At 39.7% G+C, this 27,887-nt stretch overlaps 1 protein-coding gene across 24 annotated transcripts in view; it reads left to right on the forward strand.

Moving 5' to 3' along the window:
• The window catches only part of PCDH15 (protocadherin related 15), a 736,955-nt gene that overhangs the window by 531,140 nt on the left and 177,928 nt on the right, over positions 1–27,887 (forward strand). For all 24 annotated transcript variants that reach the window (XM_021381881.1, XM_021381890.1, XM_021381879.1 and 21 more), the window contains 3 exons: positions 420–532; positions 13,746–13,952; positions 27,118–27,252. In XM_021381881.1, the coding sequence (XP_021237556.1) occupies positions 420–532; positions 13,746–13,952; positions 27,118–27,252 (455 nt within the window). The remainder of the gene's footprint in view (positions 1–419; positions 533–13,745; positions 13,953–27,117; positions 27,253–27,887) is intronic.

Genomic DNA, 27,887 nt, shown 5'->3' on the forward strand with positions numbered 1-27,887 from the left:
GGTGGGTTTCAGGAGTGTGGTGGATGGAAGTGGAAGATGATTAGCAGTGCAGACTCATTTCTCTGTATGTCCTCTTAGCTAATTGCATGTGTATGTATCTCCTGGAACCTGAGAAGCTGAATTGTCACCAACTGAGGATGTATTTGGGGTCCTGCTGTTATTAACTGCTTAGGCATTCCCAGTTGACAAGAACCTTTACAATTACAGGGAGTAAAGAAATGGTGATATTATTAAAGATATAATGCTCTTAGGACTGTAAAGCTATGTGTACAAAATATGCAATGTTTTACCCTTATAATAACAGAATTGGATTTTGTTCCTTTGGTGGCTAATGAGTAAAATATACTGTTTAACTATATCATTCAGACTTATTAATATCTCAGCTTTCTTTTTTTTTTTTTTTTTTTTTTTTTTTGCAGGTGCTCCTGAGGATTATTCACAGTATTTCCATATGAACCTCACAACAGCTGTACTCACGCTCCTGAAGCCAATAAACAGGGATTTGCACCAGAAGTTTGACTTGGTTATTAAGGTAATTTTGACTACATTCTTAGTTCATATGCTTTTGAAAACTGTCTAGTGACAAAAAGGAGGAAGTGGAATAGGGTCCTGCCTTTTCTTCTTGGATATTTTTTATACAATTTTTTAATCAATGGACACCATCATAGGGAAGAAGGCTGTGAAGCATTTTTGAAAAGGGAATGAATCACATTAGAGTTGTTGCATTTAATTTCATGTTGATACCATATGAACAAATTAAGTACTACTTGTATGTTGGCTCTTTATTAAATCATTTGTCTTTAGAATGCATTAGTTTTATATTTCGTGTGTTCTCCAGTTCACATCCCATACTGGGGAATCTCATAGGTACAGATAATTGTCTGTGTACTGAACATGGAATCACCTCCACTCCCTACAGCAACTTTGTGTGGTGTTGTTTGTTTTGGTTTAAGGATGACTTAAATCACTGAACTTTACTCCAGAGCTCTGCTGTTGAATAAAAAAAAAGCTTCTTAAAAATGCCCAGCACTGATCTAATTCAGCTTCTATTGCTGATAAGAGGCAAAAACCATGGCAGTAGGGTTGGTCTTATCAAATCCTGCCATGGATGTCGGAAGGTGGGCTCCTCTCTCCTTTGTAAATACCACTGTCCTTATTTTTACAGTCTGACTCAGTGACAGTGCAGCTCTTAACTGAGCCATACGATGAAAGCACATAGCTGTTGTGAAGAGTGTGTCCCTATAAAACATCTCAGAGCAAATCTTCATCTGGTTACTGATTCAGTTCTGCAAGTGTAGAATAATTTCAGTATTAGGTGCTTTCTTTGCTGATCTGACAAGTAAGAGAAAAAGAATCAGGGTGATAATATTAAATTGCTACACTTGTTAAATGCAGAAAACTTCTCTTAGAGCAAAGATACAACATCCTCTGCAGGGACTCTAAAAAGCAATTCAGTGAAGATGTCTTCTAATGACAACAGAGCAGAATTGCGTTTAGTTCTCTTGAAGACAGTATTGGATAGTCTTTAAAGCTGTTGTCTAATGACACAGAAAATTATGTAGGTTTTGCTGTTTTTCAAATACTCAAGCGAGCCACTGCTTTTTCGTTGTATTTTATGTAGAAGGAAAAGTGGACTTTCCTAACTGCAGTGTGGTACATTTGCATCTTGTAGGAATTGTGTCTTTCCTTGTCTCTGAGCATTTATTAAGCACGAAAGAGTAGGCACTGAGGTTTGTGGACTCTGTTCATCTCAGGGCAGCAGTTTTTCTGGGAAGATGGTAATAAATTCCTTAACGTACTGTTAATTAATGTACTTCCTGTATATTTGGAGGAACATGTGTGATTATAGAGTGGCAGAAGAGAAGCAATAGTGCAACGTAGAGGCATTTTGAACAACTTTTTAATTCTTGAGTATTGCATTTGTGCATCCAGGCACAAAGCTTTGCATATGTTTAGAGTGAAATAATTTGCAGCTTGAATCTTCTGTAATTCATTTTTGCGCTTACTTTCTGCTGTAGAGTTCTGCTGTCACTTGGACAGATGAGAAAACACAGGTGTAGAAGTCTCAGTAAATACACATGTGTTATGCTTCTCTTTAAACACAGAATACACTGGTTTTGCATGACTTGGTAAATGTAATGCATAAAATATTCCCTCTGATATCAGGAGATCAGGTTTTTTTGCTTCCAAAATAGTGAGGGAAAAAAGCAAAAAGAAAAAGGCAGTTAAGTCAATGCATGGTTATAGAATGTGTGAAGCAAGATGGACAGGAAATTGCTGTGCTGTTTTGTTTTTTTTCTAACATGAAAACTGCGTAGCTGATAAATGTTTAAGTCTCGAATAGGAAGACAAGTGAAAAAGCTAAACTTCTTAATAAGGAAAGCTGGTTTTCAGCCTTCTAGCTATCTCCAGAAGGTGTTTTATAATAAGATAGAAAACTTCCTGGCTATCGTAGGGAAATTCCTGTTGCTTCTATTCCTTGCGAAGCTATGGGGACTTTTTCTAAATATGCAATCTTTGTGTTTCCCATTTGCATTTCCATACGGCAACTGTAAGGCTGTCACAAGAAACAGGTGGATTTAGAGTGTTGAACCTGAAAAGGGCTTTCCATAGCTGCTAATACTGCAACAAAAAACATACTGTGTGAGACCTCCTTACCTCAAAATGTGTAAGCCTGTGAATGCAGCCTTGCTTTAAGCATCTGCTGAGATTCTCAGTGAAATAATAAACCATTTAAAAGTACATTTCCTTAGCACTCTCATTACAGCTGCTCTTTCTCCTGGAGAACAAAAAATTGTAACAGGAAGATATGTAATCAGCTTATTCCAAAGTATAGTTAACCTCACCTCTGCTTTTAACCTCACATTTGCTTTTAGAAGGGGATGCAGCTGCTTTGAAATAATACTCATCTTTCTGGAAAGAGCATAACATTGCACTGTAGAGATGAAACTACATGCTTGTTGTCTCTGGCTTGAAAAAGGTGGAGTGAGTGTTAATTTATGTTGTTGATTTTGATGTGTGTTTACATCAGGAAACAAACAGGAAAAGTAACCATACTGATGCACTTTGTTCCTTTCCTATTAGAACATCAGTTATTTATCAATCAGACAAAATCTAACCTGGCGGAGCATTAAAATCAACTTGCAAAGTGAGTGGGTGGCTGAAGACTAGGTGTGCTTACACAGTCAATGAAATACTAAGAAATGCTACACTACAGAGGAATTTGCCCCACCTGTGAGAAGCCATATTTTGACACATGTATTCACGGTGAACAGTCATTTAGTTCCTAGGGGACTTGTATGGCTTTCAGAGCAGGCTGAAGATAAGTGGTGAGATTACAAGATTTGTTAGAACAGCATAACGAGTTTTTGCCAATTCATTAAAAATATCATGACTACTTAGAGAGGAAAAAGTCAGCCTTGTACCATGGCCTAACTGCATCAGTGGATAAGGAAAGAGGCACTGATGTCATCTATCTGAACTTCAGTAAGGCCTTTGACACAGTACCCCACAACATCCTTCTCACTGCATTGAAGGGATTTGGATATGACCAGCGACTTGTTCGCTGGACAAGGAACTAGTTGTAAGATCGTACGCAGAGAAATGTGGTCGATGGCGTAATGTCCGGATGGAGATCAGTGGCAAGTGTTATCCCTCATGGGTCAGTACTGGGGCTGGTGCTCTTTAATATCTTCATCAGTGATATCAACAGTGCGATCGAGTGCACTCTGAGCAAGTTTGTGGATGACACCAAGCTGTGTAGTGTGGTCAGCACACCCAAGGGATGGGATGTCATCTAGAGAGACCTAGACAGGCTGAGCAGTGAGCCCAGGAGAACCTCATGTGGTTCAACAAATCCAAGTGCAAGGCCTTGTACTGAGCTTGTGGCAACCATATCCTGGGCTGCATCCAAACCAGCACAGCCAGCGGTGTGAAGGAGGTGATCCTGCCCCTCTACTCTGCACCGTGAGGCCTCACCTGGAGTACTGCATCCAGCTGTGGAGTCCTCAGTACAGGAGAGGCATGGACCTGTTGAGTTGTGTTTTTATACTTCGTGATAGCGCTGTATATCAGATGACCATCTCTCTTGCAACAAAATAAAAGCATTGAGAGGGATTAATTGAAGTAAAATTCTATGAGAAAATAGCACAAATTGCAAACAATGAACATTTAAGAATATGACTTCTGGAGCTTATGATTTAAGTGGCTATTTAATTTTGTCAGATTCGCTGGACTTAAAAAAAAAATTGCTTACCAATTAAATTCTGAAGTTCATCAGCAGAATCTTTCCCCTTCCTATCTTTCCTTCTGAGAGTACTCAAACAGTCTCTGGAGAGCTGTATGGGACTGTCTGTTAATTAAAATGTGTTAAGAATGAAGGAAACTCAAACCAAAATAATTTATAACTGGATGATGTAGGAGCACTGGCTCTGCTTCCCCAGAGCATCAGTGTTGCAGTGGGTTGATGACCAATAAGTAACAATCAAGAATTTTTATTCATTCAGGATCAGTATAAAACCTGCATGAATTGCCATACAAAAAGAAGGTGGAAGTATTTAGAGGCTGATGATGTATAAGCATACCTATTAAATGTATTGTTTTATCTTGATATTATTATTATCTTGTCTGTGGTATTTACCAAGAAAAATCAGTGCCCCAGATTTTCTGCAATGTAAAGTAAATGCATGCAAGTCAGATTCAAAATCAGGTTACAAATTTTATTTATCTTGCAAAAATTTATTTTCCTTGTTTAGTGACCCTGCAGATACTTGTATAAATGATTAGAAGTAATTTGAGTATTATCACATGAGATGGAAAGACAGAGGGATGTTTTGTTAATCTCATCTGGACACCTGGGTACTGCAGGAATTACAGTGATAATGTAGCTTGAGAGTAGGCTTTCCTGTGATCTGTACAGCTAGTTCTCAAACCGTCGTCACATATTTGATAGTGTTCGTGTCACTGGGAAGCATTCATGTAAATAAAATCTCTAATTAGAATTTCTTAAAAAGGGAAGTGGTGAATAAGTTCCCAGCCTCAAATAACATTTGTAGCCTAACTTTTTAACAAGGATTTTCCTTGGATGTGAGCGTTTTATAGCTCTTAGGAAACAGGCTCTTACAGAAAGGAATTGCTTTATATTGTAGTCGCATGTGTTTTTTTTTTGTGCCTTCACAATACAGTCGGTAGCAGAAGTACTCTTCAACACTGTGAGGCATCTGTGCAGATTATCTTGAAGAATATCCCTACTGAATGTTTTCCAAATCTTACATACCTGCCTCAAAAATCCGTTTTCCCTAGACGGCATTTCAGTCAGACTGTCATTAACCTTATGGCAGATAATGCCGTAGAAACAATTCTGTAGTGAGATTGTGTTTCCTTGTTGTTTCAGCAGTAGCAGAAGGTCAGTGCAGGATGTCAGGACTGAATAGACTTAGAAATTCCAGCATTACAAGGAAATTGGTTTGGGGTCCTATTCTGCAAGAAGTGATGTTGAACTTTGCAACAGCTATATTTCCTCTGTGTGCTCACCAGGCTTGAATCTCTGAATGGAGTGTGATTTCCAATTTTTAGAAGGCTTTCTTTCTTTCCTCCCTGGTTGGCGGTGGCATTTATATAGGCTGTGACTGAGGGCAGGAGGTTTAAATAAGGAAGTTGTACTTGCTTGAGGTATGCATGTAGAAACTGAGCCCTGCTATCAGCCAGACCAAATTCCATCTTAGTTATGTGAGGAGGCTGTTGCAGGCCAGTGCATTGTATGAGAAGGGCTGGACATTCAGCAGTGATCTCAGGACTAAGCAGTGGACATGTGCACTGAAAGCAGGAGGTGCCTGTATGCCATGTTTTGTTTGATGTACTCATTAAATGAAGACTTACTTTCAGAATAGAGTTGAAAGAAGGGATGCTTAGAGGATGCTTCTTCCACTAGGAGAGTGTAGTGGAAATGCTAATGCTAAGTCATGGCCTGAACCAGTGATTGAGTACCTGGTGGGAAGGCAGGACCAACCCAGGGGAACTCAGGTGCAAGTAATGCGCCTGAGTTGACTGGAAGGGGTGGAGCCAGGATCCACCCCTTTCCCAGACCTCAGTGAAGGGCTGGCAGTGGAGGTGGAGGCATGTTTTGCTGTTTCTTCAGCTTATTGAGATACCTCTGTGGACTTTGTGTGAGAACAAATAAGTGGATGATTAAAATGGCTGATAAAATTCTGCATAGCTAAAAATAGGGTGAAACAAGTCAGAAAAGATCTATCCTAGCCTTATGCACAAAGTGATGGAATCTTGCCTGACTTGGGAATGAGATATTGGTGCTGTAACTGATAACTGAGAGTGAAGGTTGGCTCAGCGATCTGTGGCTGTCAAGAAAATACAAATGGGGTATTAGAGATTAATTAGGAAAAATGGAGAACAGAACAAAGGAGAATCACTGAAGTACTCTATAGGTCCAAGCTGTACGTGTATCTTGATCACAGTGTGCAGCTCTGGTCTCTGTCATGGAAAGGGCAGGACAGAACTAAAGCAGTTTCAAATCAGCGGAGGAAGGAAGACAACAGAAACACATGAAATGCAGTGTTGTAATTCTGAGAGTGAAGAGGAATCGGTAGTTCATTTCAGGGATGAAAGAGTGAGAAGTTGTCAAATGAAACAAGCAGGTTGCAAGTTGAAAACAGAATGAAATTTATCTAATGTAATAGATTGTATGCTTATTCTTTGTTCTAAATCGTACAGTGGTGGCAAATAGGAATTTTGGCAGGAAGAATAAAGCCCTTGTTGGTTTAATCAGTGTGATGATACATGGTAGCTAAATCATACATTTGATTATGAAGAGTTAGCAGTCTGAACTCCATGTGAGTGCTGTAACAGACAACAATTTTAAAAACCCCAAAACAGCAAAAACCTTAATCGTATCTGCTATTGAAGAGTGTAGAAAGTAACCTGTATGTTAAAAAGTTTATCTTCCTGAATATCGGTGACTTTGGCTGTTTGCTCTCAAGTTCCTCTTGAGTGCAAAGTGGAAAGTAAAATATAGCCCAAATGACAAGTAAGATCTTCCAAAAAATGTGTTGCTCTTGTTCTGGAACTGCTTTGTTTTTGTCTCTTTTGAATGCAGCTGAAGATACTCTCTTCTGCCATTCTCACACAACATTAGAGATGTATCAGCTATAATGGGAAACAGGGTGATTGCTCTGCCTCAAAATAGATCATGAGCTGAACAAATGAGAGTGTTTTTGTACTTGCAGCAACACATTAGGAAAAAGAATGGAAGAAAGGTTTTTTCTTTAAAGAGTTGGGCAGTCCACTTCTGACAATGATGAAATCTACAGAATCATTAGTTTGGCTGAACTGCTGTGCATCTCCTGTAGGTAATAAGTACAATAACCGCGTTTTAAATTGGCTTTTCAAAAGTTCATCCCTTACGTGAACTCAGTATTCAATTACTTCTGGTGACTTATCACTGTAACAGAAGCGTACCAAGTCCAAGTAGTCTGGAAATTTCCGTTCTCTTCAAGGTGGCCTTTCTATGTCTTGTATGTAATACAGTGACAAGAGTTGCTGTGGAAATGAAAAGCGGTGTGCGGGGTTAGTTTTTGTAAATAATAACTAAGGGGCAGGAAAATGCTTCTTAAAGTCTTCCCAAGACACTAATATCGTAATTGAGAAGCCAGTCTTTCCCCAAAGTTAGCACATGCATACTGAAGATAGACTTCTTTTCCTATGTTTAACAGTATCTCAGCATTGTGAGTGTCTTTGTTTGTATTTAGAGCATTAAATCACAGACACACATTAAACAAGACTAGTGACTGTGAGTTAAGATTGACCACAAATTATGTCATTATGCACAGAGCAACAGAAATATTTAAATCCATAAATGGTAAACTCTGTAATGTGTTTCATTTGCAGAAATAGCTGCGCTTCCTCTCTGCAATAAACAGGTTTTTCTTTGATTGTTGATGGATGGAGGGAATTTGAAACAGCACTTGCAACTTAGCATAATGACTTCATAGTTGGCATTTTCTTTAAATTAAGGGAAGAAGAAAGTTTTATTCTGAGGAAAGATGGTGAGCTGGAAGTATTACTGTTCACTTGAAGCACCATAGTCTGGCATTGAGGTCTCTTACCCTTGACAGATGAAATAAAAGTGGATGTTTGGGGATTTTTTTTAAGCATGCTGTCTAGACACATTATGTGCCAATATCATTTCACTGCCACATGACAAGCTTCACTGACAGGAAAGTCGAATTTCTTCTGTGTTCTAAAGATACTTGGTGCTGCTTGTCCTTAAGCCAATTTTTAATCCATTTCAGTAGCTTGCTCCATATGCTGTACTTCCTGACCTTGTACGTTAATCCAGTGTGTGATTGTACAGTCCTTACCCTAAATCTAGATAAATTACGTTCCAAGGTTCACCTTTATTTCCTAATTCAATCATGCACTTTAAAAATACAAATTAAGCTTTTCAGACCTGACCTTCCTTCTCTGAACCTGTACTGACTGCTCTTTTTCAGTTATATTGGCTTAAATGCTTTATAACGTTTCCATCTTCTTCACAACTGGAAGTCAAGTTTAAGTTTGAATGCCTGAAGTTCCTGGGCTCTTTCCTTGTTCTTGTGTTAAACAGAAAATGGCCTGCCCGTGTTTCTCCAATACTACACCTTTTCCAATGGGCTCTCACGTGTTTTCCAGAGGCGTGTGAAATGCTAGGGAGTACCCACTAGGTACTCAGAGAATTTTCATTAATTTTGGAAAAGGAGATGAGAGCATGGCTTAAAAGCAATAATGGCAACAGATTTTTGCCATTATTATGTGTTTGTGGTTCTCACTGAGATGCTTTTACCTGGACCGAAAAGCTGATCCAGCTGACAGTGTGCACAGATGGGTGTCAGCCAGGCAGTGCCCTTCTTGTTGGTCTCTGTTAGCGTCTCTAAGCCTACTGGTCAGGTTGGTGTTGTTTAATGGTAAAGTGCATTGTAGCTCATTTTCAGTGTGCCTAAATGGATGCATCAAATCTAAAACCAGTATTGATTTCTAATAGCAAAAGAACCTTTCTTTTTTTTATCTTTCCAAAAAGCCCAAGTTCAATTTTTAGATATCCTCTTCAAATATCCTTCTCGGGTTTTTTTGTTTGCCTTACATGCCCATTTAAATATAATGGATTCAGTGGCAATTTTTGGCATAGAATTGCATGCATGAGGGTGCAGATATTTTTCAAGTTTGATCTCAGTTGTAACCTAAAAAGTTGGATGTTGGTATTAACAGGTGTCATTACTGCTGAATCAGAAAAAATAACAGATATAATGTTATTGCAGTTATTTCCAAGTAAACCATGAATTTTGCATGTTTTTTAAAAACCTGATAGAGGATAAAAATTCAAAGCTGTATTTATCCACCAAAGGAATTTTTAATGTGCTTGTGGATATTTCATGGATGGCAGCAAAAATGAGTCCAAGTACCTCATTTTAAATTATTCATGCATTTCCCATGCCATGTCCTACAGGAAAAAAAAAAATGGAATGATTTGATCAACAGTTTAAAAGGAACAATATCCAGAAGCTAACCTGGTTGGTGCAGATATAACAGGCTTAGGCTGGAAAAGCATAAGGAAAACACCCTATCTAAATGTTTTGTTGTATAAAAATATTTAATTGTTCAGGGAATTTAAGAAGATTGTGGTAGTAAAAAGAAAATGACTTGGGGAGGTAGAATGGTATGTAGAAAAGTGTTGTGGAAAAAAAAAAAAAAGGAAAGACTGGTGGCCCTAATTATAGCAAAGCTTTTCTTCAAACAGCCCATGAAAAAGTTGTTTTTAGAGAACAGATTGGTCCTAAGAGTTGTAGGGCCGGTACTCGATGTCAGGTATTTGCTGTCTCCAGGATTATGGCAGTCCAATCTGGCAAAGGGCAAAAGAATTCCCATTTAAAGAATCCTGATCTGGATTTGGTATATGCCCCCATGAACCTTCTTGGGTGCTGAGCAAATGGGCAGAGCCTGGGACTGAACAGGTAAGGCAGCACTTCATTGCCTCCATGCTACCACTGTCCTTGTAGGTAGGGTTTGAATGTCTGATGGAAGGAATGATTTTGGTGTTCCAGTAGATTCAGGGAGTCTATCGCACTGCTTTCACTTCCTCTTTCTTTCTGCGAATTGCTTTATCCAATGCTTTAAATAAGTGAAGTTGATGCTGTTTCAGTATAAAACATACATGATATGTAATAAATATGTAGTACTTAACAAATGTAGCTACACAATTTTATTTGAGAATTCTTTAGCACTTTTTGCATCTTTCCCCTTTTTTTTTTTTTTTTTTTTTTTGTTCCTCTATCCAAAGCAGAAGTTGCCAGAGTCTAATTCTGTGTATCTCAATGGTAACATGAAGGTACCTGCTGTCTTCTTACAGATAAGACTTTCACAGTCAGAAAATCTGACATTTCAGTGTGGTTTGGTATGGACGAGGCTTCATTGTATGTTTGTTCTTTTTTTCTCTATTACGCCTCCTTATAATTGTATATCTTCAGTCCAAAGCATCTTCGTTGCAGAAAAGTGAACCCATTTGTTCACATAGTATCAACCTTTGGCTGGTTTAAAGGGTGAGTTGTTTTGTCAGCAAAGCGTGTTCTTTTGGAGAATAAGAGCTCTTCTGACATTGTCTTAGTGGTCACCTCTACTTGGACTATCTGATGTGTGGCCTGGCTGAAGAGACAGAAGGATAGGAAAGGTTTATTACTGGAGTTAGTAATAGCAATACAAAATAAATAACCTTGAATCAGAATGTTTTGTCTTGAATATCAGTGGTTTTCTTTGTGAATGAGATTTAAATAGTCTCTTCTTGGTGCTCCAGAGAAACTGTTAGGAAGAAAGATGCTCTATCTATGACCAGCAAGCTGGGCAAGGGTTTTTTAATGAGAAAAACTGCTTTCACCACCAGCACTGAATGTCTTAAACAAATTGTGCTGTATATAAATTCTTTTTTGTGTGTTTAATTTTTCTTGATAAACTACAAGAAGGCAGGAAATGCTGTGGAAATGTTTAATTTACAGTTGGTTTTTTTCATTTTTGAAGAGTTATGTAGAGTATATATCAAAGGTGCATGGTCTTTTCCTAGCCAAGTGTTGCTTCTGGGAATATGTTTATGTAACATATGAAAACAAGTCAAGTTTCCATATTTTTTTTTGGAATGTTTTTTATATCAAAGGAAAGGGAAGAAAGTGGCTATTAAAGAAAATGATTTCTTAAAATTTTGTTTGAAAGTGAATATTTTAACTAGCAGTTTCCTGTCTACCTTTTTAGTTTTTCATTTTCTTTGTTGGACTATCACTGTATGTAAAGTCCCGAAAGGAAAAAGTTGGCTATTCATATTTTTTAGTGACTTAAAGCAGAGCCTCTCTGGAAGAGGCCCTAGAAGGAAACCATCCATTTGTTTTCACTTGCAGAATTAAGCTAAATTTTTTCAGAGTGAAAGTTTGTATTTGACTTTCTACTCTTACGAATATGAGGGCTGATATTTTAATGTGTAATTATGTACTGTAAGGATCAGAATGTAGATGGTTTTTCTCTTTGGTGTTTATGTTTTATTCTCTCTATTGTTCAGAGCAGCTCCAGTGTCAAGTGATATCACTGGTCTGTAAAACCAACTGGAAATGAATCTTAATTAGGGTTCCACAAGGAGGTATATTGGATTAGAAAAGCAATAGTTTAGTAGTTTGCAGAATTATTGAAGACCAACTAAGAAAGAATCAAGGAAAGTACACTGAGAGTTGACTAGCAATTCAGCACTTGTTTTTATTGGAGCAGCTGGAAAGTTCTCCAACACTGAAGCACTCGCACAACCCTTTCTGAAGGCTTGTGCCTCCTCAGTTCTCAACTGAGGAGGCCAGGGTTAATGGCTATGAACAGCATATGCTATCTGGTAAACAAAAAGGAAAGCACCTGCAAAGTTTAAGTGCTTTGCAGTTGGAGTGAGTGCTGGGGAAGGAATCCTTTTTGTTGCGATTTGAGTCTAGGGTTGAAAATTTTAGGAGCCCGCGTGTTTCTTTGTATTTGACCATTATTTGACCATACTTAATTCAGAGCAGTGCCTCTTACTCCTGATGAACGCTAAATGCTGTGATGATGATGTAGTAATCATCCTGCATAGATGCATTATTTCCTCTTAATCTAGGATGGGATGCTCACTTAGACATTTAAGGAAGACAGCTGTTGCCACAACCGAAGCATGCATGACCCACTTGCCAGACCTCACCTTGGCAGGAAGAAAATAGCCATGTACAAGCAGAGTGGTTGGTGGTTGCTTTAAATCTCTGCCAGTCTCATTGTTACCCATTTCTCTGTCAAGAGGAAAATACATTCTTCCTAAGAACTGAGTCTTCTGAATGTGTTTCTTATGAATTACTGAGCAAAACAAGAATTTTTATATTGACGCTTTTTTTTCAAATGGCAGTGCTCATCCTCAACAGTGTATTTTTTCTCTACTATTCATACTATTTCAACTATTTTCTGTAAACAAAGTGAAGCTCTGTATTGAATTAACATTTGTTAGAGCAAAGAAAATAAAAGAAACAGAACTGTCTGAAGAAGAAAGAAAAAGTAAATTGTTGCTGAAATAAAAAATTGCAGGTTTCCAGAAGGACGCTTGTAAGATGTTGGACTTGTTTCTTCAAATCCTTAAGAAATAAGGAAATACCTGTTTTGAAATGGGCAAAATACCAGAGTGAAGATAAAATCTCTGCAAACAAGAAGTATAGTTAATAATGGATTAGGTATTGTTCTGTCTCTCCAGAAATATTTCATTCCTCAGAATTTTATTAAACCACAGACTTCCCACATCTGCAGAAAGGTACAGCACTACTGTTGCAGTCTCGGGCTCTGTGTACCTATGGATGTTGGAAATAAAGCCATAGGAGTGTGAGACTGACAGTACTCCACTGTTGTCTTTTTGCAGAGTCCTGAGCCGCACTGTAATTAAAATTGGTTTGCCTTTTATAAATTGAAGAACAAATTACCTGTCTTCTGCCTTTCATGCTTGTTTACTTTAATTGATCATAGGTAGTCACTAAAAAAAAGCAAAACTGTACATCCATAGTGGATTAGCATGCTGGAAGGAGAAATCAGTGCTTTTGTATTTAGGAGGTTTGAAAATAAGAATAGATCAGGTGAAACTATCGGTGAGTAACACTTGGGAGGGGAGGCATGGCTGTTGGAAGGTGACAAGTAGTAACAGAAAGGAACAATCCTGCTTGACATTTAAAATAGACAAAGATAAAATTAAAATTCCACTTACCATTAAAAAAACAGGTGAATGAGGGGGGGAAAAAGTGTCATACCCAGGAATCCATAGCAAGTACTCTATGTCCACAGCTACTGTCGTCATCTTCTGGTTTAACTCTCTTGCTGATGTTGTAGGTGGAAGTTATGTTGTGCAGTCGACGGTTTCCGATTTTCTTTCTTCCTTGCTAGATTTTCCCAAATTCTTGATACTATAAGGAAAGATTCTGTGTGTGTATTGTATAGCTTCTGAGTTTTATTTTGGGGTTCTTGTAACTGAAACTATTCTTGCTCTTACAGCCTACGTAATCTGTCACTGGCGTTTCTTTTTTATTTCCTGATGCAAAATTTCATAATAGGGTGATGTATGTGATGTGCAACTGGATGGTAATTCATAAAACCAAGCCAGCACTGATTAGTAACTGTTCATAACTTTACTTGGCTGTCTGTGAGACCCTTTGACAAGTGAGTTTTTTGTTATTTTCTAGGCTGAACAAGACAACGGCCATCCTCTTCCCGCCTTTGCCAATTTGCATATTGAAGTCCTTGATGAGAACAATCAGAAGCCTTACTTCACAAAATCTACATATGAGGGCTTTATCCTTGAATCCTCCCCAGTGGGAACAACCATCTCAGATAGCCGGAATCTGACTTCTCCATTACAAATCACGGTGTTGGACAACGATGTTGAGGAGGTATGTTTCTCTATATAGAGACTTCTAGTCTTATATAGTGACTTAAATATTCTCATACTAGTGTTTACTGGAGGCTTTTTTTTCATGTTTTTATTGAAACAAAACTGTTCAAGTTTTAAAAAAAAATCTTCAATTTACTATTACGTGGATTTCATTTCACTGAGTTCAGATGTGTGTTAAAAGTGCTCATGAACTGGGGAACTAACTTTTTTTTTGCCTGTGTTTAACTGTGTTCTGTTAAAAATGGACGCATAGTGTGATTGGGAAAAAAATACATTTTGTGAGAAGGGTAGATCTACAGTGCATGGGGAAATGATTAAGAAAAACTCAAAATGAAAGGAATTATTAATTCCACGGACAAATCAGAAGATAAGGAACAGGAGAAAAGGAGCCTGAAAGTTCATTTTTGTTCTTTCCTCACTCCTGGTTTTGATACTATCGTTATTTGTGGTAAAAATTGAACATGCTCAAAAGAGTAGTAACTAAATAGTAACCATGCAAAGTCTGAATGGCTGTCTTTTCTTCTGGTCTCACCAAGGTTGATGCTATTACGTCTTTTATTCACTGGTGTTTCTTTTTGCTATATTTACTGTTGTCTCTTCAGCAGTCAGCTTTACTTTTATGTCTTGGTTCTGTTCTGCTGTTTTCTTTGGATACCTCAGGAAAGCTGAGCTATAGGCTTAAGGTTCTTAGCAATATTTATAGTATAGTAGTGGACGGAGCAGGAGTACAGGTGGTGTTCCCCTCTATTCCTTCAGTGCCAGGGAAGGATACTGAGAGGACCAGGAGGATCCATCTGATAAATACATGGCTGAGAGGCTGGTGCCACCACAGGAATTTGGGCTTTTTTAACCATGGAACAGTTAATTTAGCACATGGCCTGATGGCATCTGATGGAGTCCACCTGAATGGGAGGGAAAGAATTCTGGCTCAGGAGCTGTCTGGGCTCATTGATAGGGCTTTAAACTAGGTTTGAAAGGGGAAGGGGGTGATAGCGAGTCAGCCCAAGACAAGATGTGGGATGACAGAGCTAAGTTAAAGGAACAAGGTGCCAGTGGGGGCCCTCAACCTGGTGCATATTATGAAGATGGAGGCAAAAGGGAGACTAAAGCTAAATACTTCAAAGGAATTAAGGAGTTTCCTTCCAAAAAGGGGAGAAGACCAACTGCCCAGCTGAAGTGTTTCTACACGAGTGCACGCAGCTTGGGAAACAACCAGGAGGAGATGTAAACTGTCATGGAAACATCATGATGTAGTTGCCATCGCTGAAACCTGTTGGGATAATTCCCTAAACTGGAATGTCTATTGATGACTGTTCAAAAGAAGCAGATGAGGAAGGAGAGGAGGAGGCATTACCTCACGGAAGGAACAGTGTGAAAAGCTGTCCCTGAGGAATGGCCATGAGCAAGTCAAAAGACTATGGGTGAGAGAGACCAAGGCAGCAAAGGGAGCCTTGGTGGTGGTGTCTACTAAAGGCTGCCTGATTGAGCGGGTCCTGTTGACGAAACCTTCCTTCTCCAGCTACAGGAGGCATCATGATCGCAGGCTCTTGTCCTGTTGGAGGACTTCAACCACTCTGACATCTGCTGGAAAAGTAGCACAGCAAGTTATAGGTGATCCAAGACGCTCCTGGAATGTATCAAGAACAACTTCCTCAGCCAGATAATAGGCAGCCTGACCGGGGGGATGCAGTGCTGGACCGGTTGTTCACCAACTCAAGTTAACTGATTGATGACAGCAGGATTGGAGGCTGCCTGGCTGTAGTGACCATGCAATGGTAGAATTCACACTCTTGAGGGATATCGGACAGACAAAGAGTACAATGAGGAAGCTTAGCTTTAGGAAAGCCAACTTCCAGCTCTTCAGGGAGTTAGTCAATGAAATCCAATGGGAATCTCTCCTCAAGGACAAGAGAGTGGAGCAGAGCTGGAAGATCTTTAGGGAAGCTTTCCTGAATGCACAAGAGCTCTCCATCCCCAGGTGTAGGAAGTCAGGAAAGGAAGGCAGAAAACCAGCATGGCTGAACTGGGACCTGCTGGTCAAACTGGAGAGCAAGACAAAAATGCACAGGCCATGAAAGCAGGGACAGGTAACCTAAGAGAAGTATAGTGATGCTGTTAGGCTCTGTAGGAATGGAGTCAGGAAGGCCAAGGCCGAACTGGAACTGGACTTGGCAAGAGGTGCTAAGAAGAATAGTAAAGGCTTCTATAGGTACATCATCCAAAAAATGAAAGTCCAGGATGGCATACCCTCCCTAGGAGCAATACAGGCAGGCTAGTAACAGCAGACAAGGAGAAAGCTGAGATACTCAGTGAATTCTTTGCCTCAGACTTCACTAGCAAATGCTTTACACACAGCCCTTGAGAGGATGGTTTGGAAGGTGGGAACTGGGGGAGCAGTGCCCCTCCTGCTGTAAGTGAAGATGAGGTTTGTGACCACATAAAGAGTCTGAACATCCATAATTTTATGGGTCCTGATGACATGCATCCCAGAACCCTCAAGGAATTGGGTGATGTAGTTGCCACGACACTCTCAATAATATTTGAAAAGTCATGGTGGTCAGGTGAAGTCCCTGTTGACTGGAGAAAGGCACTGTCACACCTGTTTTTAAGAAGGGTAGAAAGGATGATGCAGAGAACTACCGACCTGTTAGCCTCACGTCAGTGCCCGGGAACATCCTGGAAGCTATGCTAAGGCACATGAAAGAGCGGGAGGTGATATGGGATAACCAGCATCACTTCACCAAGGGCAGGTCCTGCCTGACCAACCTTGTTGCTTTTTATGATGGTGTAATGGCAACCGTGGGCAAGGGAAAAGCTACTGATGTAATCTACCTGGATTTCTTTAAGGCCTTTAATGCAGTCCCTTCTAACATCCTTCTCTAAAATTGGAAAGCTATGGATTTGATGGGTGGACTGTTCAATGGGCGAGGAGGTGGTTGTGAGATTGTACCCAGAGAGCTGTGGTCAGTGGCTCCACATCTGGATGGAGATCGGTGATGAGTGGAGTCCCTTTGGGGTCAGTACTGAGACCAATGCTGTTTAACATGTTCATCAGTGACATTGACAGTGGGGTCAAGTGCACCCTCAGTTTGTGGAAGACACTACAAGATGGTGCCCGAAGGACAGGGCACCATCCAGAGAAACCTAGACAGACTTGAGCAATGGGCCCAGGAGAACCTCATGTGATTCGACAAATCCAAGTGCAAGGTCTTGCAATTGGGTCAAGGTGACCCCCACTACAAGCTAGGGGACGTGAGGATGGAGCATAGCCTTGCTGAAAAAGACCTGTGGGAACTGGTGGGTGGCAGGCTTTACATGAGCCAGCACTGTGCCCTTGCAGCCCAGAAAGCCAACCGTATCCTGGGCTGCATCAAAAGAAGAGTGGCCAGCAGGTTGGGGGAGGTGATCGTGCCTCTCTACTCTGTGCTGGTGAGTCCTCACCTGGAGTACTGTGGTGAATGCCTCATCCTTGGAGGCATTCAAGGTCAGGCTGTACCAGGCTCTCAGCAACCTGATCTAGCTGCAGATGTCCCTGTTCATTGCCAGGGAGTTGGACTATGTAACCTTTTAGGGTTCCTTCCAACTCTAATGATTCTGTGATTCTTAGGGGCTGTATGAAAGGTATGGAACAAGTGCGTTGGCAGCCAACTTCAGGCATTGCTGATGACTTCTGCTGCTATATGTGATATACTCTTCTTCAACATTGCTTTTGTTAAAATTGGAGTGTTTTATTTTTTGACCAAAATAACGAGAGCTTGTAGGTTGCTGCAGATAGGTATAAGAAAGGAACAAGTAACAGGTGCATATTTGTTTACAGGGCACAGTGTGATTTGTACTTGTATAGTGTGTGAAGCTCAGTTTTCCTGAATGCAATAAAAATAAAATCATAAGAATTAGCGCCCATAGCTAAGTCCTTTTGGAGCTACTAATATGGGAGCTTTTCTTAGGGCTCTGATTTGTACGTGCATTAAAAAATACGGGGATGTTTTTAGCTATCTTTTGCTTAAAAAAGCACTGTTTTGTCTTGTCCATACCTCTGTGAAAATCCTAATGGTTCAGATATGCCTTGGTGTAGAGACAGTTTTGGTTATTTCTACAAAGGGCTATTTGTTACAGAAATCTGGAATTTTAGGGCACCATTATAACATGCTTTTGTGACCATACACTGACTTCACAAAAATGTAAAAGATTAATCACCTGAAGAGTGAAAGAATGAAACTGATTAAGTCTGTCTGTGAGACTGATAGATTGGTATGTTAGATGGGCATGTTCTGAAACACAGAATAGGGATTTTTGAAAGCTGGAGAGCTGGTTGAGAACTGTTTCTGCCTGGGTTGCCTCGCTGCTGGATTGAGAAGTGGACAGCTGAAAATAGTACATGAATCTGGCTATTACTCCACAGTGTGCTGCTGGTGTTTGCATATTTGCAAGTCCTCTGCTGGTCCAGGAGCTGAGAGCTATCTGTCATTATGGCTTTGCAGCTGCAGTGGCACAGGAAAATCCTACTGTGTGTACAGAGTCCACAGTGGTAAATGAAGTCTTGTGGTGTGGATGGTGAGGAAAGGCTGCATCAATTGTGCTTGAAATAATTCAGAACAACTATTTTAATTAAAAAGAGCTCATTGTCCTAGTTTAAACATGTAAGATTATTTGGCGTTTTCCCACTCTGATGTTTGTCCTAGACTCTCTCCTGTTTCCTACCAGATATTCTTACACTCTCTAAGGGAATGGGGGAAGGACTTCCATCTTCATCAACCTCCAGAGCTTTTTCAGATTAGTAGTTATCAGTGCTCTTTTTAACTTGCGCTTTCCCTGGCAATTGCAGATTTCTAACCACAAGATGTCAAAGGCAGATTTGATCATGTAAGGTTCTTTGTTGTTGTCACTATATGCTACATTATACATGAGACTGAAAACTCAGCGTTTGATAGCTCAAAATCATCTTTATTGCGAGTAGGTTTGACCACAGGGCTCTGTGTCTCTGCTTGTTCCATCCCCACCACGCTCTGGTGAAGAACCTTTTCCTAATGTCCATAGGTTAATGACAAACTAGTTCTTTTATATGATGCAAAATGCAGCACAGCCAAAAGTATCCCAGCTTGTGATATTTGCTTATTGTTGAAAAAGATGTATATTTCAGTTTTGTGTGATAAATAACTGCCAGAGCTGTCTGGACTATGAAATGATGGGGCATAAAGTGCTAATGCAGCCTCCTACTGTGTGATGGACAATTGAGATAATTTGCGAAATGTATTGTATAATAAATGCTCACTTCTTTTGTGTTGATTAATTGCAAGTACATTAATTTATTAAAATATTTCAGATGCAACTTGAATTTCAAATGAAATTTAAAAGGGAGCAAGGTCTTTTGCTCAAGCATTCAAGTGTCTGTGCTTTTCCATAGTATGGCGAAACTAGCGTTCTCACATCTAAATGACCAGGCCTTGAATTCACTGGATCTTTTGTATGCATTTATTCGACTGCTTTCATTCCCTCTTTTGTCTCCTTTCAGATGGCAATGCTTTTTTTTTATTTTCACCAGAAATTTAACATCTTTTTCTTTCTTTCTTTTTGTAGGGGGGTGTTGGGTGGCAGAGAAGCTTTAAAAAAAAAAACAAAAACAAAACTGAACTAAACATTGTGTGTGGGATTTGAAGCGTGCTGCCTGGCAAAGCTGTTTGGACAAGTGGACAAATGTCAATAGGCACTATTATATACTAATGCATTTTCATTGTTTTCAGTGAAGCTCTGTCTGTCTTCACAGCCACAACCCTGGCTGGCTGGGCTGTAGGTGGTGAATAAGCAGATGGACAGATTAATGTCTGGTAGATGCTGGCTAAATGAAGGCACACAGGGTAAAAAGAGTTTAAAAAAAACTAGCAACCAACAGAATACGCTTTCAAAAAATTAAACTGGTTAATAGTAACATGTTTGTATAGCTTGTCAAATTTTCCCCTTAGGGAATAAAGAATGTTGTAAGCTGATGTGAGCTTTTTTTCTTCTCAACCATAGCTGTCTGTGGTTAGGATATGGTCTGATCTGGCACAGTGAAATTGTCTGGAACGGTTTCAACATCACGGACTGAATTGTAGTTTACTTAACCAATACTGCTTTGTGGTGAATTTCCCTCAACTTCTCTCTATTTGTTTGAAAAGAAAATTAAAAGGTGCATCACAAGAAAAAAAAAAGGAATAAATCCCACTAAAAGAAAGCCTGATTTGATGCAGTTTCTGAAATGTAGCCTCAATGTTAAAAGGTGAAATCTTAAATCACAACAATAAATTTTTCTGGACTATGACTAGTCACCATCGTTCCTTAAAGAACAGAAGATAAGAAAGAAAAGTAAATGGTATGCAAAGCATTGATGCCAGCAGACTGCAGAGCTCAGGCAGTCTGATCCATGCCACCAGAACCTTAGGAGTAGTCTTCCATCAGCAAGTAGCAGGCATGCAGTTCCCAAACTCCTACGCCGATTTGTTTCTATCATGTGCTTTTCTTTTGCTCCTTTTCTGCACTTTCAGGCATTAGGATTGTGCTGCTCTGGTGCCTTGACTGCATGTGGGAACACGGCTGGGAAGGGAGTATCCTTGTGCCAGGCTACATCTTGCTTGCCCTGCAGCAGGGACATCTATTTTTGCTTTTCATTGTTCCCATACTCAAGTCAGGACTGACCAACACCATGCAAAAAACGTAGTTTTGGCACCAGCCCTGGTCCCCTCCAGAAGTGAAGACAAAATAATGAAAATCTCTGGCCCTGCTGAGATTTGCTACTGTGTGCCAGCGTAGGAGGGCTGCAAGAACCTTCCCAGTGACCCTCATGTTCTTCCTTTCTCCTTGCTGCTAGGATGGCTCTGTACCCACAGGGTCACTTCCCTTAAGGAAGGATAAGGGTCAGTGGCAGGGCTCAGTTCCCAAGCCTGGAAGGGGGAAGGAAGAGTTGCTCTGTCTCAGCAGCCTGAACTGTAAATTAATACACTTCAGTAAATATGGATTGCTGATGAGAAGTTGACGTAAGTCGTCTACGTGCTTGTGCAAGTTATTTTCCAGTTGTGGCATCAACTGAATACATTATGTTTAGTCTTCTAAGTGACAAATCAGTGGAGATTATATTTCTTATTAAAGTAACTCCCTGCCTTCAGATGAATGTATGAAGAAAGTGGTCATCTTAACTGTACACCTTAGGCAAATACAACTCAGATTCTAAATTTAAGCCTCCTGGGAATTATACTGTGGTCTTTAAACCTTCCAGAAATTAATTCATAGATGTGATGTTTCAAACAGACCTTTAACTAGAACAGCGCTGCCAAGTGCCGATATAATTAAGTAGTCTGTTTAAGTGGCATAAATTAAATTAAGCTACATGAGTACCTTAAGACTGAAGTAAACTGAAGGCGAGATGAAGAATGGTAAACTGAATGGTCTGACTGATGTTTACAAAGGGCTTCTCAAGAGACTTTCTTCCTTGCTCTTTTGCATCCATAGGAGAATACTGATTTCTGATGCTTCCTTTTAAAAGGTTGGGGAAAAACACTACACAGAAACTGCCTTACTACCTTGTGTACTGAATCTTGTAGAATCTCTTAGAAACGTACACACACACACTAAAAAAAAACACTAAAAGACAGGATTTAATTTCAAAGTCAAAAGAAACTAATCACCATTCACATTTACTACTGTTACTTGACTGCCAAGGTATTTACTGATAGCACACACAGTGTCTTGATGAATAAACTCAGGGAGTAAGGTAATTTGTGCATTGCTCGTTAGATCACAAAACAATCTCGTGTTTATAAAGTGTACCAGCATGTGTTCAAAGACATTAACATGTGCCAGCCAGCATTCATAAAGCATCTGTGCAATAACCCTGATGCTTCTGCAGATCCTGGGGCAGGGGAATATGCCACATTTTGGGTAGTTCCTCAGTTCCTCTCCAGATCCTTTTCTACCAGATCAGGAATATTGCTTCGCCTTCTTTAGGATTTATTAACACAGGTTTTCTTTCCGAATCCTTTTTTCCTTGTTTACAAAGAAAAAAAGAAATTCTTGGCTTTTACCGTAGCATTTGATTTCTTTATTTGTGTAGCATGAATATCTAATGTTGCCTGCCTTCTGCAGCTATTCTTTCTGCCTTGAGTTCTCAAGGAATTAGTCTTTTGTATATCTGCCCTGTGTTAAAACAATGCTATGCTAATTAGTGGCAGCACTAGAGATGCTGACATTTGTTTCCTGGAGTGGCTAACCTGTATGAAGAACGGAAGATGACTTTTCTTAACCTTTCTGTCCTCTCTTCATTCAGGAAGGAGCGTGGCCTTTAGAGCTTCAACTTGAAACACATCTAAAAAACACTGCAGTGCTCCTTATAGTCACATTTGTGCCTCAGCCTTTCTTTTGCACAGTAACCACTGAGGTTTTGGCAGCAATTGAAAGAAAATGGAAATAAAGCATTACTCAGCATCTACTCTGGTTCTCTCATTTGCCTTCTGGCATAATTTCCTTCCAAGTGAAGATGACATAGATGGTGGAACTTTCTTTGCTGTGTTGGTTTTATGTTGTACAATCAAGTGTCATTTAATGACCTCGCTTTGAAGAAATAAAAATAGTTACAGAGGAATAACAAAAACTTTCACAGTGTGCCCTGGACAAAATTTTGTCAGACTGGCTTTTATCCCTGACACTTACTCAGAATTTATATTTATTGTTCTTCTCCATGGGTTCTGTTTGCATAAACAGTTTTACAGCTAAAGTCATCAGCCTCAAGTTGTTCCAGTGGAGATTCAGATTGGACGTTAGGAAAAATTTCTTCTCTGAAAGTTGCTGGAATGGGCTGCCCAGGGAGGTGGTGGAGTCACTGTCCCTGGAGGCGTTCAAGAAGCATTTAATTGTTGTACTGAAGGACATGATTTAGTGGAAGTAGTGGTAATAGGTGGATGGGTGGGCTGGATGATCTTGGAGATCTTTTCCAGCCTTGTTGATTCTATGATCATGAAAACTTCTTAGGAGGCTGTGCTTTAGGTTGTTCTCATGATATCTAATGGTCAAGTTAAAGGTGTGGGTGAAGCACTACACGTACTGTGTCTACCTTGTCTGCTCAATCCAAGCTACTGTGAACCTGGAGGACCAACTTTGTGAATTCAAAGCTTTGAAGGGATTAGGCAGTGGTTAGCCTTAGCGCAACTAGTACTTAGTAACCAAAGCAAGCTCCTTTTTTGCTTTCTGATACACAAATCCCTCCTGGATTTTGGACTGTCCTACAAATCTGAAAAGGGAACATAATGACATGAAGTAGGAAAAATGCCCAAATTATGAAATGCTCCATGGAGTTGGGGCTTGTTCTGGCTCCCTGGAGAAGTTAACAGCCAAATATATTCCTTCAACTGAGTCCTTTGGAATGCTGAAACACGTTGTCTGTTCATTCATTCTGGACAAGACAATATCATATAATTTTGCTTTGGTCTTAGTAAATTGTAGAAAACTGTGTCTTCTAGAAGCAGGTATAAGCTCCAATGAGTGGAAAAGAAAATCAGAAAGATGACATTAACATCAGCACAGGTTTTCAAACTTTCAGTTACTTCTCCAGAGACTTCACACAGAAGGAACTCAAACCCAGGCTTTGTTTATCATTAGTGTATGGGAGCACTTTTTGCATTTCATTGTATTTTTGTCTGTAACCATTTTTTCCCAGAATGTTCAGCTTTTATAAGATGTTCATCATTGCCAAGTCTCGGTTTCATTTCTTGTAGTCATTTTATGTATGTGTTTTTGCTTCGTAGCTTGCATCAGGTGCCATTCCCACAGGCGTTGAGTATTATGTTTGCAAGATCATTTTTAGTTTGAATTATGTGATTTATGTATTTATGTATATGTTTTCCACTGTCCTTCGTGTTTCTCTGCAACATCAGTGTTTCTGTGAGTTTGGGACTATCACTCCTGTCCTGAAGCTTGTAAAGAGTACTTTAAATACACTGAAGTTCATCAGGTGTAAACCTTTGCAATTCAGAAGAGTTGTGCCATGCTTATGTTATGATTGTTTTATGCTCATTACATAATCATGTATCTTTACATAAATCTTCACTATTACAGAAAGTGTATTTCTTTTGTTTTTCCTTTAAGAAGTACCTGCTAATATTTCTGAAGTACGTAAACCGTCTCGGGTTTGCACTGTGTGCTTGCAATGGTCCTTGCAGGTCACATGTTTACTCTGTCATGTGGATTCTGATCATTTTCTGGTTAAAGTCATGTACTAAACAATTTATCAGAGACAAACTAGTTCACATCAACCAGTAGTTTGGTTAAGAACCAATGGTCAATCCAGGGCCATCTGAAATAACAGTTTAGAACCTAAAGTATGAGAAATTTTGTTGGCAGCATGGATGGGCTGTTTCCCACAGCTGTATTCATTCATAGTATCTGGCAGGTGACGTGTGCACAGTCATGCAGACTTCCCTTCAGCGTGAGATGTGATAAAAATGTGGTAGCAAACCAGTGCAGAGATTAAGGAAATAAATTGCTTTGTACATCCGATGTGCAGGGAAATGGTAAAAACAGGTATTGATTGCAGTAAAGTTGATTTAACTTAGGCATTGGGGTAAAATTTTTAAGACAAAGTTAGCTAAGGAATAGGATAGATTTTGGAGGGTATAGGATCTCCATTATTGGTTTTTCTCAATAACAAATTAGTGAAAAAAAATACTGTTTATTAGTGTTCAAAATAACATGACAAGCAAGAACTGTAACAACTAGCCAGAGCATTTGGAAATTAAACTTTTGACTGACTTTATCCTGTCTACAAAGTGAACAATTATTGGCAATTACTTCCATAATTTTGCGTGGAAAAAAGAGATTACTGTTCGCATTGCTAGTTGTAAAATGAATTTTAATTTTACTGAAAGTTGGCTTGGTTACAGCAAAGCTTTGGGCAGTAGGAAACCATTGATTTGGAACACTTTGATATTTCTTTCATGTAGCATTCAGCAACTGAGATGCTTTTACATTCAAATACTATAATCCTAGCCTTCCAAAAATAGGTGCTTTAGAGTATTTTGGATTGCTAAAAATAAATTTCTTTCTCCTTCCGTTGTCCTCATAGTTGTTTATTATGAAACTTAGTGCATGTTAAGTTAGCTTGAGTGTCTTTCCTGCTGGGTTGTAGGGTCTGGTGAACCTTCCAGTGGTCTGTTTTCTTTTTCATTTGTGTAGGAGTGACAGTAATAACAGGGCAGGTGTTAACTTTCTAGAAGCATTTTGGATTCAGGTTGAGAAGACATTCAATAAAGAATATAATGCCACTTTTTTGGATAATTTGTTGAATCTTACTCTATATGGGGCACATTCTGTAGAATTATGGCGAGAAGCAGCTGGTAAAACTGCTTATCAGGTTATGCTTTCTGCAGCCACTGGATTTTCTGCTAAGTTTTATTCTTCGTAGTAGCCGTTTGATTCCCCATCTCCACACTATATGGGACAGTTCGATACATTTTTTACGGAACTTGTCCCATAGCATTTTGTGTTTTACCAAATCGCATTTTCTTTCTATATAATCTCGCCTCCTATAACAGAAATAAACTGAGTAGTAACTGAGAGTAAAGCATTAAGTTAGTATTAAAGTAACATACAAGGGCATAGACACGTTTATTGGAATACAGAAGGCAATAAGAGATAACATAATTTTTTTCAAATTTAATTGTAATATGGAATGACCTTTGCAGTCTAATCATATTAATAACTCTAAATTATTTTTAAAGAGATGGAGGATGATAATGTAAATACTTTCTCCTGGTCACAGTTTACACTCCTGTCATTTCAACAGCAGAGAATCACAGAATGGCTTGGGTTGAGCGGGACCTTAATCCACGTCCATTTGCAATCCCCTGCCATGGGGTGGCTGCCCCTCACTAGATGAGGCTGCCCAGGGCCCCTTCCAACCTAGCACTGGAAGCCTTCAGGGATGAGGCACCCACAGCTTCTCTGGGTGGCAGTGCCAGGGCCTCATGGCCCTCTGAGTGGAAATTTTCTCCTGAATAACTACTCTAAATCTCCTCTTTTAGTTTACAATCATCCCCCCTTGTTCTGTCACTATCTGTCTGTGTATAAAGTCCTTCCTCCTGTTTATAAGCTCCCTTTAAGTACTGGAAGGCTACACTGAGGCCTTCTCAGGGCCTCTTCTCCAAGCTGAATCCTAGCTCCCACAACTTTTCTTCATAGGAGAAGAGAAGTGTGTTAGTTTGTAGGGCTTTTCAAAACACCAGGGAATATGGTGCTAAAAACACCTTTTGTTTGCTCTGTGCTGGCATCCGGTGACCTATGGGGTAAGGACTCAGGATAGCAAGTCCATTCTGCCTGTTCTTAGCCAGTTAGCAAGCTTAGGATACAATGGACAGAACTGGCTTGAGGTTCTGGACTTTAATTAGCTGCTCTGTTCTCTTTGAATAATAATTTCTGCTTCTGTCCACAGCAGGAATTTTCTGCCTCTTTTCTCTTAGCTGATATCCTGTCTGCACCAAAATGAATTTCTGCCTGCTCAGGATATCTAACGATAGGTTTGTTGTCCCATGGTCTTGCATGCTGCAGCAGCATTGCATTACCCCTCTTTGTGCCTGCCCAGTTGTGCATGGAGCCATCCATGCACAGTGCATAATCTGTGACCCCAGCAGGCTGCCTAGGGAAGCCTTGACTAACAGCCTTCGGGTTTATTTTGTTGTTGTTGTTACCGTAAATGTTACTTCCAAACTGAAAATTGTACCATAATTGTTTTAGTATGGTTTTGATCTGATCAACTGAGAAATTAATAATTTTGCATCAGTATGTTTTGATTTCTGTCCACGACAGATTTTTAGGCTTAAAAATCTTCTATTTAAAGGTAGAAGTTATCTCAAGCAAGAAGATAGTTATTTGCTTACAGTTGGGTTTACTTACCATGCACATTAAAGATTAACACCTTTTTCATCAAGCAGATGAGATTTTCAGATCAGCGTGTAGCATTTTGTTAAGGGTTTTTGTTGTTGTCTTTTTTATTATTATTTACAGTTTCATAGATTCATCAGTCACCGTATTCTGCTTCCTGGATATTTAGGTTTTGATGAGAACTAGCGCATGCATTGAGTAATTGGAAACTTTATGACATAGTAGAATTAATAATAGAAATGTGATGTTTTTGTTCTTTAAAGACCAAGGACCCTCAGCTCCATCTCTTCCTGAATGATTACAATACGTTTTTCACTGTGACCCAGAGTGGCATCACCCGCTACCTCACCCTGCTGCAGCCTGTTGACAGAGAAGCCCAGCAGCTCTACACTTTCTCAGTAAGCTCAATCCTTCTGAAAGCATACCAGACATGTCAGAGCATGGGTTGAAAAATCATTAGTTATGACACCATTGTAGATTATTAAAATGGCACAGAGGAAGAATAAGTGGCAAAGCAGTGGCACTACCCAATCGTGTTCTTTTCCAAGAACCCCGTGTTCAGCTTGCTAGCAAGATTTGAGGTCCCCCTATTGGCATCATGTCAGTGGTCCCAGGCTTGTGTCCTGCTCCTTGCCAACCACCATGACACAGTCCAACTCCCCTCTTCAATGCTTGGCCTCGAGGCCCACTTGGTCTTTTCTTAGCCCTTGGGTTAGGGAACCAATGTCTGTATGTCCTTTCTACTTCTGTTTTTGTAGAGGCAGTTAGCAGTCAGTCAGGAAACACTGGAACAGTTCTAAGCCAGTTTGCAAATGGGCATATAGATAAAACACATTTGAAAAGTTAAGAAAGTTCATTTGAAGTATTCATGTTTTTGTCTGTGGAATAAGAAGACCTCCTAGCTCTTCATATCCCACATTAAAATGCTGTCTTCGAAATTCAGCATAGGTGGACAGCAGATCCTGTGTGTTACACTGCCTGAGACACGCACTGTTGAACAGGTTTGCGTGCTCTGGCCAGGTCCTGCTCCTTG

Source organism: Numida meleagris, unplaced genomic scaffold (genome assembly GCF_002078875.1).
Source record: "Numida meleagris isolate 19003 breed g44 Domestic line unplaced genomic scaffold, NumMel1.0 unplaced_Scaffold119, whole genome shotgun sequence".
In the NCBI taxonomy this organism is placed as follows: Eukaryota; Metazoa; Chordata; class Aves; order Galliformes; family Numididae; genus Numida; species Numida meleagris.